Source organism: Narcine bancroftii, unplaced genomic scaffold (genome assembly GCF_036971445.1).
Source record: "Narcine bancroftii isolate sNarBan1 unplaced genomic scaffold, sNarBan1.hap1 Scaffold_281, whole genome shotgun sequence".
Taxonomy (NCBI): Eukaryota; Metazoa; Chordata; class Chondrichthyes; order Torpediniformes; family Narcinidae; genus Narcine; species Narcine bancroftii.
In genome coordinates, this window is record NW_027212016.1 from 68,654 (window position 1) to 82,610 (window position 13,957).

At 37.4% G+C, this 13,957-nt stretch overlaps 1 protein-coding gene across 14 annotated transcripts in view; it reads left to right on the plus strand.

Annotated features, from left to right (window-relative positions):
- The window catches only part of mtmr3 (myotubularin related protein 3), a 112,276-nt gene that overhangs the window by 35,944 nt on the left and 62,375 nt on the right, over window positions 1-13,957 (plus strand). For 8 of the 14 annotated variants that reach the window (XM_069912966.1, XM_069912955.1, XM_069912958.1 and 5 more), the window contains 3 exons: window positions 6,568-6,657; window positions 8,508-8,624; window positions 12,967-12,999. In XM_069912966.1, the coding sequence (XP_069769067.1) occupies window positions 6,568-6,657; window positions 8,508-8,624; window positions 12,967-12,999 (240 nt within the window). Of the gene's footprint in view, window positions 1-6,567; window positions 6,658-8,231; window positions 8,324-8,507; window positions 8,625-11,947; window positions 12,034-12,966; window positions 13,000-13,957 lie in introns of those variants that run through there. The other 6 variants (XM_069912962.1, XM_069912961.1, XM_069912970.1 and 3 more) reach the window with 4 other exon arrangements.

Genomic DNA, 13,957 nt, shown 5'->3' on the forward strand with positions numbered 1-13,957 from the left:
GGGGCAATGAAAACAATAGTATTGAGTTCAATTTGAGATTTAACAAGGAGAAACAAGTCTGATGGGTTGGTATTTCAGTGGAGTAAAGGGAATTGCAGTGGCATGAGAGAGGAACTGGTCAAAGTGGATTGAAAGTAAGTACCCATAGAGAACCTGGCTTAGCAGCAATGAATGGAGTTTCTGCAACAAATGGGAAGGTGCAGGGTAAATACAAAACAAAAGATGAAATATACAAGTGGAAAAATGTCACCACTGGCTGACAAGGAAGGCACTGCCAACGTGAAAGCAAAAGAGGACATACAAGGAAGCGAAAATTAGAGGAAAGTTGGAGGATTGGGAAGTTTTTAAAAACTTACAGAAAGTAGCTAAAACTCATAAGGAGAGAAAAGGTGAAGTATTAAAGTAGGCTAAAAAATGATATCAAAGAAGATACAAAAAGCTTATTTAAGTATATAAAGAATAAAAGGTGAAATTAGATATTGGACCACTAGAAAAAAAACGCTGGAGAAATAATAATGGGAGACGAAGAAATGGCAGTGGAATTAAATATTTTGCATCAAGTCTTCACTGTGGAAGATACTGGCAGTGTGCCAGATGCTGAAGGGTATCAGGGAAGGGAAGTGAGTGTAGTTACTATTTCAAGTGAGAAGGTGCTCAGAAAACTGACTAGTCTCAGGTTGGATAAGTCTCCTGTACCCCCTGGGTCTAAAAGAAGTAATGGTAGAGATTGTGGAGGCATTGGTAATGATTTTTCAGAAATTCTGGTTAAGTATTGGAGGACTGGAAAATCGCATATGTCGCCCCACTATTTCAAGAAGGGAGTGAGATAACAAAGGAAATTATAGGCCAGTTAGCCTGACATCGGTGATCGGGAAGATGTTGGAGTCAATTATAAAGTATAAAGACACATGACAGGATAGGCCAAAGCCACCATTGTTTACTTGAGGGAAAATTTTTGTCTGACAAATCGATTGGAATTCTCTGAGGTGATGAGGAAGATGATTGTTGTGTATTTGGATTTTCATAACGCATTTAAAAAGATGCCACATGAGGCCACTTAATTAGATAACAGTCCATGGTATAACAGGAAACATACTAATGTAGTTAAAGCATTGGCTGATTGGCAGAAAGCAAAGAGTTGGAATATAGCTATCGTATTCTGATTTGCAGCCAGTTGCTAGTGATGTTCCACAGGGGACAGTGTTGGAGCTGCTTTTTATGTTGTACATTAAAGATTTGGATTATGGAATGAATGACTTCGTGGCCAAGTTTGCAGATGATGTGTAGTTAAGTGGAGGAGCAGGTAGTGTAGAGGAAACACAGAGGGTACAGAAGGACTTGTACAAATTAGGAGAATAGGCAGAGAAGTGGCAAATGAAATATAATGTCAGAAAGTGTCCATCCGGTCATTTACTTTAGTAGAAAAAAAAATAAAACAGCAAACTTTTTTCATTGGAGAGAAGATTGAAAATGCTCAGCTGCAAATTGCCTGTTAGTAAACTTACATGTTGAGATGGTGGTGAAGTAGCCCATTTCTGTTCCTATGTTTTGTGGTCTTGACAAGGGGCTCAGACCAGAAACATTGGCTGTATATCATTCTCCTTCAGAACTTGCTGAGTTTCTCTTGCATTTTTGTGTATTTATAATAAAATAGGTGCATATTTATAAGAATTTAAAATGGATATTCAATTTAATATCTGATGATTAATCTGTTGAATTAAACCAAGAAAATGATAACTCTTCATTTAAGTGCATTTACCTGCTGTATGCTCGTTTCTGGCTGCTTAGAGCCAGTCACCCCATATAAAGTGCTCAGACTGGAGTGTGGCTAATGTGCCATATTTAAAAGGGCAGTAAGGACAAGCCAGACAATTACATGTCTGTATGCTTCCCATTAATGTTTGTGTAAGTGCTGGAGTGGATTCTGAAAGGCAGAATATACTGGCATTTGGACAGACAGGGACTAATTAGATGTAGTCACCATGGAGATTGTGTCTTGAATCTGATGGGTTTTTTTAGAAAGAGATGCTTGAGGGTTAATGAGGGCAAGGCTGTGGATGTATATATGGACTTTAGTAAGGCCTTTGACAAGGCCCCACAAGACAGATTCGTCTGGAGGTTTAAATCATATGGGATCCAATGTTAGCTGGCCTGTTGAATTCAAAACTGGCTGAGTGGAAGGATGTTTTTCTGATTGAAAGCCTATATGCAGTGGTGTGCTGAAGGGTTAGTAAAAGGTCAACTGTTATTTGTCTTTTATATTAATGATTGGATGGCAATATAGTTAACTGGATTACCAAATTTACAGATGACCTCAAAGTTCGTGATGCCTTCCTTCTTCTAGCTATCCATCCCATAGCGAGATGATTGTTCCTCTTGATCAGTTTGTCAGGTTTGATATGTGCATACTATAGTGGCTGTACATGCCGATCCTTGACAGGCTTGCCACATACTTGGCAGGTGAGGCCTGGAAGGGCAGCAGTGGCAGAAGCTCTGTTGTGGTGCTTCCGGTGCCTTACCTCTATTATCTCTTTGATCCTGTTCTCAGAAGAGTCAACACCTTATCTGATGGCATCCCTCCACTGCGAGTGACGTTGAGCTAGATCCTTCCATGTTAATGGGGCATTGTGAGCTTTCTTTCGGCTCCTGTGCAGAACATCCTTGTACTGTAGTCACTGGCCTCATTTTCGGGTACCGCTGGACAAGATGTCCAAGGTTGAAACTGCTAGCATTTTGGCTCAAGAAAAGACCTTGATATTGGAGACCTCCTTCAGTAGTGGATAGTAAAGAAGGATCCAAGTTTGTAATAGGAGCTAGATTAGATAGTTAAGTGGGTCAAGGAATGGCAAATGAAATTTAACTCAGTTGCACTTTGGTAAATCAAATCAAAGCAAGACTTGCATGGTAAGTTTTATAGAACAGAGGGATCAAGTGCAATATTCCTTTAAAAGTGACAACTTGGATAGATAAGGTAGTGAAGAAGGTGTTTGGCATGCTGCCCTTCATTGGGCAGAATATAGATTTCAAAAGGCAGGAACTCGAGATTTAATAATACAAGGTGTTAGTGAGACCACACTTTGTGTACTATGTGCAGTTCTGGTCACCTTTACTAGAAATTAGAAGAATTGAGTTTTTGGAAGAGATTAAGTCTTTATTCCCTAAAGTGAGGGAGGCTGAAGGTGAGGGGGTGACCTTACAGAGGTTTACAAAGTGATGAGGTGCATGGATCAAGTGAATGTTCAGTCCTTTTCCCCACCACCCCTCCCACCAGAGTAAACTATTCTAAACTAGAGGTCATAGATTTAAGAGGTGATGGTCAAGATTTCAGAGGGACCTGAGAGGAAATTATTTTTATTTTTGCATTGTCCATATCTGGAATGAGCTATCAGAGGAAGCGATAGAAGCAAGCACAATAACAACATTGTGAATGAGGGGTGAAGGGGTAAGGACCAATTGTAGGCAAATGGGGTTGGCCCAGAATACCATGTTGGTAGGCATGGGCTAATTGGGCTGAAGGGCCTGATCTATGGTGCATGACTGACTGTAAAACAACACTGTCAACTTGCATATTTATCCCACAGAATATTTTTGTCTAGATAGTAAGTAAACCTATTTACTATATCTTTTAGTAAATTTATCATAAATGTAGTTGACCTCTATTTGGTTTCACTTACCTGGATGAATGTACCTCCAATAACTAGCTCTCCCAGAAGCATGACACTATTAAGGACAAAGTAACTTTCTTGATTGGCACTCCAAAATTATTCCTCCCCCATCAAAACGCACAGTTTTTTGGTTTTCAAGATGCCAAATATTTACCATCAAGGACTTGGGCCGCAGGTGATCGGAACTTCAGACCTTGGATGTTCTCCAATTTACATACTGTTTATTTAGAAATATACCAAAATTTGTCACTGGTTTAAATCCTTGACTTCCAGGCCCAATAAGGCAAAATAAGTACATCAAAATAAGTGCATTCATTCAGTTCCCCAACTTTTCAAAGGATGTTAGGGATGGAAAATAAATGCTCACTTTCAAGTTGAGATCTTGAAAATGAATAAATGAAGAAATCTTGAAGTGCAGAATGATATTTTGGAAAAATAATTATCAGCAGAGAAAAATTCATCCCAAGTTTTTAGAAGATGCAAGGCAAGAAGTAAGACTTAGATTTTTAAATGTTCTGTTTTACAACCTCCACAGTACCATCTCAGCAGCGACAAAATGCAGCCAAGATTGGCATTGGGGAAGAATTGTTTGCATAGTTTTGAGTCCTTTTGTCATCAGACTGAAAAGAATTTCCTTTGGTTTATTAGCAATTTTCTCCAGTAAAAAGTTTTGGGGAAAATGTAAAAGATGTCATATATCAAAAGTACAACAGCTTTGATTTTATACAAATAATGATGGCAATTATTAATGTTCAATAGCAAAGGTTACTCAGTTGCAAAATTTAGAACAGATTTCACTGCTAACAAGTAGCTAGTTTTTTCATACTATCAGTTCAAATCATATTTTTTAAAAATTGGGCTCTAATTGTAGACTTCTGGAACAAATCCCATTTGAGTATTTAATCATTTATACATTTGAGAAATTTATTACTAATATGTATATACAATACAATGCTGAAAAATAAACTATACAAGTAAAAGAAAAATAGGAAAAAGATTTAAATATACAAATTCACGATGAGGCTTGGTCAAGATTGTGCCAGGAGAGTAATTAATATAATTAATGTTAGATATCAAATTGTACAATATAATTTTTTGCACCAATTATACTACACTCCATATAAGCTGTTCTGACAAATGTTTCAGATGTAACAAAGCAACAGGAACCTTCTTACATGCAGCTTGGTCTTGTGAAAAAGTGGGAAAATTTTGGGAAGACTTGAATATATTATTGGGACAAATTATAAAGATGCAGATACCAAAAGATCCCAGAATATTTTTGCTTTGTGATTTATGAAGTTAGATAAATATCAATGAAAATTTTTGAGTGCCGCAATAGCGGTGGCACGGAAATGTATGGCAGTTACATGGAAGTCAGATAACTTTATACGGTTGGATAGATGCCATATGGAAATTCAAAATTTTATACCTTTGGAAAAGATGTAATTTAATGAATCAACCTGAGAATTTTTAAATGAATTGGAAACCATATGGATTTCATCAGTAAGAGTCCATCCACATTGTCCATAACACCCCCTCCTCCCAATTAATATACTTAGGAATATATGAATAGTGAATGATCAATAAATTCAGGTGTTTTTTCTTTTTGTCTTTTTTTGGGGAGGGAGGGGGCTAAAAAGAAAAATGTATGATTTTTGTATCATTTTTATTACATTCTGTTGTTATATGATGAAGAATTATGTATGTATTGATGCAAATGGAAAAATAAGTAGCAAATTTCAGAAATTTATTTCAGATGAATAAACTGTCCTTGCTGGGACTTAACACCCTCTCCTAACTGGATTCTGGGCTTCTTGACAGACCACAGTATGTCCTGATTTAGCAAAACCTCCAGTCCCATCAATCTGAGCACTGGCATAACCCAGGGCTGTGTGATTAGCCCTCCTACTGTTAATGCTGCTGACTCAGGGCTACACTGCCAGATTCAGTTCCAACAGAATCATCAAATTTGTGGCTGATACAACAGTTTGACCTCAGCAGCAGCAATGATGAGTCCCATTACAGAGAGGAAGTTAAAAGGCTTGTAAAATGATGCAACAACGACAACCTGAGTCACAACATGGACAAGATTGTGGACTTCTGGTTGACAATTCTACAATACACATCAATGGTTCCATCATGGAGAGAATGGAGAGCACAAAGGTCCTCGGACTGCATAGAAAGGATGACCTATCCTGGATTTGCAATAGCTCCTAATTAGTCAGGAAGGCACAGCAGCACCTACATTTCCTAAGGAGGCAAGTCTCCTGACCCCCATCTTAACAATCTTACAGAAGCAAAATTAAGAGTGTCTTCTCTGGCCACATCATTGTTTGGTATGGTGCCTATATCCAATCGGGAGCCTATAAATGAAAAAAATCACTGGGATCTCCCTTTCCTTTATTGAGAACCTTTACCGGAAGCGATGCCTAAATAGGGCTCAAGGAATGATAAAAGACTCTTTCAATTCAGCACACAGTATCTTTCACCCATTCTTATCAAGGAAGAGGTACCAGAGCATCAAAATCAACACTGCTAGGCTGGGGGAGTAGCTTCTTCCTGCAGGCTTGAGACTGATGAAGAGTATTCTGTAACCATGTAGATCATACCAAGTATTTATTTTGGTATTTGTGATCATTATGTACTCTATTGTTTTTTTGTGTGTGTGCACTATTAGTTGGAGAGCAGCTATTTTGTCAGGTTGTATATGGACAATCAGATGATAAACTTGAATAGATTATTTTAGTGAATCATTTGTAATGAGGTTTATTAGAAACCATTCTTTAATTCATTCTAAATACCATCTTATCCTGTAAGGATATGTGTGTGTGGGTTTGTCCACTTTATCTGGAAAAACACAAATATGCTCTTTGACTAAAAAGGAAACCAATCCTCATTTTAGGATGAAGACGGACAACTTAGTTTGGAATGTATCCAAGCCAATCAGATCTTTCCCAGGAAAAAATTAATTAGAGAAGAAGAAAACCTCCAGGTATCAAAGAAAAAATGTGGATTTAATTAGAAAAATTGTAAACTCTACTGCTTGTAAGTGATGTATCCAGATAATTTTTCCTTGATGTCATCTCCATCAGCTTTAATTCTCTGAAGTGTTAACATTGTGTATTCCAATATACTACTGAGATAGATCCCAGATGAATCTAAATTTGACCCCCTTTTTGATTCTTTGGATTTTTTTTAAATGAATGACTTGCGCCATTAACTTTCACACCATCAGGACATTCCAAAGTGCCTTTATAGTTTTAGTCATTGCAGTGAAGCAGTAATCAATTTGTGTACTCACTTCTAGGTACCGTGTATGGTATTATCAATAAAATTAGTTTTGCTGATGCTTCCTGAGGGATAAGTATTGTCATCAAAGACTCCAATGAAAACCCATTTTCTTCAAAATGTCACTTTGGATCCTTCAGACAAGCCAAGACAGGTAGATTGGGCCATTAAAAGTATTGGCCTAACTCTGGTTTTCAAACTTTTTCTTTCCACTCACATCCCACCTTAAGTCATCCCAATGTCATAGGTGCTCTGTGATTAGTAAGGGATTACTTAAAGTAGTACGTGAGTAGAAAGAAAAAAGTTTGTAAACCACTATTTTAATCGTAAATAATTAACTCTTTATGTGCATGGTTTAATAACTCCAAAGGAAATAGGCCACTAACAATTTTTCTCAAGCAAAATATTTCAGTAACCATTCGGCCTAAAACAGTGGTTCTCAACCTTTCTTTTCCCCCCACCCCACTCCATACCACTTTAAGTAATCCCTAACTAATCAGAGCATCTACGGCAAAGGGATTACTTTGTGGTATGTGAGTGGAAAGAAAAAGTGTGGAAATCACTGGCCTAACTGTTTTGTTCAAGCCTCTGAAGTAACATTTGTACTTAGAAACAAAGAATTTGGACTCGATTTGGATGGAGCACAAAAAAGATTTATTATGATAGCCCTAGCTGTAGCAAAAAAATGTATTATGTCAACCTGGAAATTAGAAGAGAGCCTGAGAATACAACAATGGTATATAGAAATAAATAAATGTATTCCATTAGAAAAAATAACATATAATTTAAGAAATAACATCACAATATTCGAACAAATATGGGAATCATACATGAAATACAATAGAGAAATCCTACCATGGACCTCCACCACCTAAAATGACAGAAGGAGAAGACAATGAAATGAAGTGACTCAGTATATAAAAGTAAAATACAAAAATTTCTTGTTTATTTTTATTAAGTGACAACATTGTTTAACGGGTTTAATGTATCTTATAGATTGAAGGAGAAAGGGAGGGAGGGGGGAAAAGGGAGAAAATGGCACTGTATATATTCGAGAAAAATGTCTATGTATTTTGGTCAGTATGGTTTATAGTGTGAAAAATTAAAAATTTAAATAAAAAAGAAGAGAAAGTACAGCCATTCCCATGTAACTGAACCATTTGATAGTAATTTCACAATTATTTTCCTTTTCTCTTGGTTACCACTGCTTTTGTTGTGTGAAATCTCCAGTGTTAATTATTGTTAAAATTTATCAATAAATGAAATTGTTTTGTTTAGATTTTGAGCCATTGTGGTTAAATTTCACTCTTCAAATCTATCCAACAAGTTCAACCAGTGATTGTGGCTAATACTGCACACTATTGTGTTTAGTAAGTATTTAGTCAGCACAGTGAAATACAAATAAAATTGCCCTAAGTTCTTCTGCACCAAAGTGCTTGTCGTGTTTTTGATTATTGAATCAAATTTGTATACAACTTGTACAATATCGACATTAATTTGTGCTTGTTTATGATTATTACTGCAATAATAATTCCTTCCTGATTAATTTTTAAGGTTCCATTTCCTGAACTTCATGGAGAAAGTACAGAATATATTGGTCGTGCTGAAGATGCAGTTATCGCTTTGTCTAACTACAGATTGCACATCAAATTTAAGGAAACGCTTGTTAATGTAAGTTTTGAAAGAATTTTTCAATAATATAAAAATAAGTTTTTTTTTAAATAATAATAATTCTGGAAATATTTGGGCCTGGTGACTTTGTGGAGAAACAGATGGAATTTTTCATCAAAATTGGTAAAAGTTTAAAATAAAGAGTTTAAAATCAGGAAAAATTGATCAGAGGAAGCTCTTTGGTAGAGTGGAGGCCAAAGGAGACTGAAGGGCACACTGGTAGCAGTGGTGATAACGGAAACTACGAAAATGGCCAGTGATACACAGACTATATCTGGGAATTGTGTAAATTGGAAGTGATAAATGTAGTCTGAAGTTAGCAAAAGAATAGAGAAATGTGCAATCAAAGGTTTGAATGACTGAATATTTCTAATTGTTGAATGTAATCTTCAGTCCTCAGAAATAATATACCTAGTTGGACGATGAGTTGGTATTCTTTGAGTTTGCTTTGAACTTTGAAATGTTGTAAGAGGCCAAAGATCGAGCAGGAGAAAGGTGGAAGAATTCTGTTGACAGGCACCTTCCATGGTGCAGGAGTCCATGCTAAGAACTACACTGAAGACTGTTGCAGTCACTGTGATGAAGAGAATAGGTTTGACGGGTTCAGAGTAACATGTCCAGGATACATGTTAATAGGAAATGGTGATCTTATTTACTCGCAGGAGAATTTGCAATTGGGGACACAGTCACTCAATTATAATGCCCAAGTTAATGCAACTTCCAATAAATCACTAATAAGCACAACTCGCAATTGTGACACGAGGGTTAAACGGTACCCCTCTCTCACCAGCAGATACAGCACACTGATTAACTAAAAGGTAGAAATCTGGTTACAATCTACAATGGGTCGGATACTACAGTCTCCCCTGGGTGCAGACTACAAGCCTCCATCCTGTATCGGCATATAGCTCACAACTGGTTTCCCCTGTCGCCCATGGCCCACAATCTAGGTTGACTCCTTGCAGTCAGTCTTCCAGCATCACCCTTGGCATTAATCTGGATTGGAGCTCAGGGTTGCCTCAAGGGGACAAAGAGGGCAATCTGCTCCACGTGCTTGAGGAGCATGCCTGGGTACACCCACTTAACCTGTGAGGACCAATGCATCTGGTCGAGGTCGTCCAGGTGTACCCACGTGACCTAGAAGAACCAATTGTGTGGCAGCCTCACCTTTGGGTGGATCTGTCCTTGATTGACATGGGGTAATGAATTTTGACCTGCCTCCTGCCTGGTTGATCAGATGGCCTTTGGGAGCAAGCACACGTAAATTCCTTTGTTTGGACCAGTTTCCTGTCTGACCTGTTAGATAATCCTCCAGTTAAGTCACTGCAAAGGCTTTATGAAGAAGAAGCAGAATCTAGGATCTTGCAACCCCCATTGAACATTGCAGGAAAAGCCTGTGTAACAGCTTCTTCGATTCTTCACAGGTACATTGTTTAAGGGGAGATATGAGTGGCATTGTAAGCGAATGCCTTATTTGATGGTACAATAATATTTCTCATATTATATGAGAAAAGTATATTTTGAAATTGTGTGTATGTGTAGGATAGTGAATGAAAGGAACAAAACTCATAAGGATGACCCAGAGTTTGTCGCTGGCTAATATATCAGTACTTCATCCTAATCCTACTCTCACCTTTCTGCCTTTGACACCTGCTTTCTTTCAGATATGATTTATCATCTATGTACACCATCCCAAGCATACTATTCTAATATTCACTGGCTCTTGATCTCCTCTTTCAACAGCATCACCTCTAATAGTTCATTTAGTCTTTCCTGGTCTCCACCCAATTGTAGGAATTCCATTTTCCTCTCTTGGGCTCTCCCCACCACAGCATCCCTGCATACACATTTGCAATTTTAAAACTTTTTCTTTTAAACTCTTCACAGTTTTGGTGCATAATGAGTGACCTGAAATGTGTATTCCTGCTCTCTCCGTAAATGCTGCTCAACCTGCTCCTTTTCTCCTGTATTTCCTTACATATTTCTGATTCCCAACATCTGTAGTATTTTGTTTTGGGTTTCAATAGGATTTAGATGACAAATCACCTCTGAATTTATAATTTGGACCGAGTTTTCCACAAGTTCAGCAACATTGCTGATATGTATGTATGAGTTCAGGATTAAGAACACTGAGTTTGTTTCTTTTACACTGATCAAGTTAAAAAGTTATTTAAGATTTGAGTGAGATTGAGCAATATTTTGGGGATGCCAGGCATAACAAATAAGTTTAACTTTAGAATCAGTCTGATAAGTGATCAAAAGCTGTATTCTGATTTCCATTCTGCAATTCCTGAAATCTTGGGCCATGTTTTCCTCCAATTTCCTGTATCCCATCTTAATTTTAACATTTAAGAATTTGAACAGATACATGAATGGGAGAGGTATGGAGGGCTATAACCATATAACCATTTATAGCACAGAAACAGGCCATTTCAGCCCTTCTAGTCCATGCCGAACAATTTCCCCCACCTAGTCCCACTGGTCCGCATTCAGTTCATAACCCTCCTTACCTCTCCCATCCATATACCTATCCAACTTTTCCTTAAATATTAACATTGATCTCACTTCTACCACCTCTGCCGGAAGTTCATTCCACACCCCCACCACCCTCTGTGTGGAAAAAATTCCCCCTCATGGTTCCCCAAAACTTTTCCCCTTTTACTCTTAATCCATCCCCTCTTGTTTGAATCTTTCCCACTCCCATGGAAGAAGCCTATCCACAATTACTCTTTCTGTCCCCCTTATAATTTTGAATTCCTCTATCAAATCACTTCTCAATTGTCTTCGCTTCAGGGAATTAAGTCTCAGCCTGCTCAACCTTTCCCTGGAACTCAAACCCTGAAACCCCGGCAACATTTTCATAAACCTTCTCTGCACTCTCTCTATTCTGTTTATAGCCTATAGTATTCCAAATTTGGCCTCACCAATGCCTTATACAATTTCAACATAACATCCCAACTCTTGTATTCAATACTCTGATTTATGAAGGCCAACATACTAAATGCCTTCTTCACCACCCCATCTGCCATGACTCCTAAATCCCTTTGTTCCACTGCACTCCTCAGTTGTCTACCATTTAATGAGTATGACCTGTTTTTGATTAGTCCTACCAAAATGTAGCACCTCACATTTATCAATATTAAATTCCATCTGCCATCTTACAGCCCACTCTTCTAACTGTCCGATCTCACCCTGTAAACTTTGATAATCTTCTTCACTGTCCACAACACTGCTGACCTTTGTATCAAATGCAAATTTACTAATCCAATTTGCCATCCTATCATCTAGATCGTTTATATATGTCAAGCAGCAGTGGACCCAGTACTGATCCCTGAGGCACTCCACTAGTCACCAGCCTCCAATATGACAAACAATTTTCCACCACAACTCTCTGGCATCTGTGGTGCAGGTCAGTAGGAGTAGGCAAAACAATGGTTGAGCACAGACTAGAAAGGCTGAAGGTGCCTATTTCTGTGCTGTAATGTTCTATCTCAGCCCCACTTTGATCCATTTATTACTGCATCCCTCTTTCCAATGTTTTTATTCTACCTTCACACTCCAGAACCACCAATGCCTTTGCAAGATATCTACTTTACAGAGGCACCACTTGTGATCCTCCATTCCCCACCCCTTCCAAAAATATTGATCAGCTACTTGCCATGTTTGTGGCCTGTTTCTGCCTTTAGTATGTGCTACCCTTCGACCTGATATTCTCTTCCTTTATGCACTTTTTCATTGATCTTTTGTACCTTTTTTGGGGGGGGGGGGATTTTAATTCCAATAAGTTCAAGAGAGTATGAGGCAAAATGGTGGTGTGATCTGGCTTTGTAAAAACAAAGCAGATTTGCTTCACTCCACTCCTATCAGCTCTGTAACAAGATGGGTAGAATTGTGAATTCCTGAACTGTCAGTGAAAGAAAGATACTGCTGAATGATGGAGAGAGCATGATATTTTTAGACTAACCACAAAGGCTGATTTTTTTTTTAAATCAATTTCTATGAACCCATTGATCCACCAGCAGGTTTATTGTTTAACAAGCAAATTTTTATTGATTGGTTCTGTACAGAAAGGACCAATTAGGTAACATTCCATGCTATGGATTCAAAATGGCAGAATTTTGCTGGAGACTTGGATGTTTCTGTTCTCTAAAATTCCGTAAATGTTGTAAGTCAACTTCACATAGACATTAATTCAAAGAGGAGTTAGAAGAGCAAAAGATTACTTTTTTTTTGTTCATTCACATAAGTGTAGAATTATTTCCATTACTCCAAGCAAAGAATCTGTTTACTTTACGCCTTATCAAGAAAAGGGTTTTCTGTTTTGTTTTGGTTTCCTGTATAGAGTATTTACCAAAATACCTGTTGTGAATTGACAGTAAGTATACATTTTTTTCTTATCCTAGCATCATTGATGGAAATGTTAAAGCAGAATGCTGCCAGTGCATTGTGGGATTGTAGTTGCATGCTTTGTCTTTTTAAAATTGGCTTTACCCTAATATTACACGGTAACTTCTTGAAGCATTTTCAAAATTAGATAATTTTGTAATGGTGCACTATTCTCCAGGATTAAGCAGCAAGTGTTGATGCCCTATTTAAAGTTGCTCAATTTCATCAGTAACAGATGTCTAACCAATTTTACCTCATGCAAGTTTGATTAAATCTCAGCTGTCTAACAAATTCTAAAGTAAAATCCTTCATAATAGATTCCATCCCTGCTATAACTTCACTGATTTTTGTCTCTTGCTTCTTTACTCCTATTGTATCCTTTGTGGCAAACAGTGGTGTACTAAAACTAACAACTAATTGGTATTTTATACAGTTTCTAATCTGATCTCATTTAACTCTAATGTAAATTGCAACTGATGAAGGAGAATGTTCAATATTCTTTCTTGCACTAACCTATCTGCTCTTCCACTTTTAGTGACCTGTGGAAATTCACATGAAAATTCCTATGTTCCTTTTTTATCTCAGTATCCATCTGTTTTCAGTATTCATTTTCTTTGTTGGTTTCCCCAGAACAGTTACTGGTCTCCATAGTGAATTCAGTTTTCTTTTCTGCAGTTTGATCTCTCCACTAATATCTTGCTGAAATCTAGTTTTCTTCACTTGCATGGTTTTGCTACTTTTTTTTCATTGAAGTTTGAAATGATCTCTCCTCCAATTACATTCAAAGAATTGATAAACAGGGAGTCCCTGGGTTACTAACAAGACCATTCCTACATCTGTCTTCAAGTCGAATTTTTAGATAAGTCGGAACAGGTACATATTAGTTCTTATTTAGCATCAATTAGTCAAATGTTTGCCTTAGAACTGTTTAAAAAATTTTTTTTAAA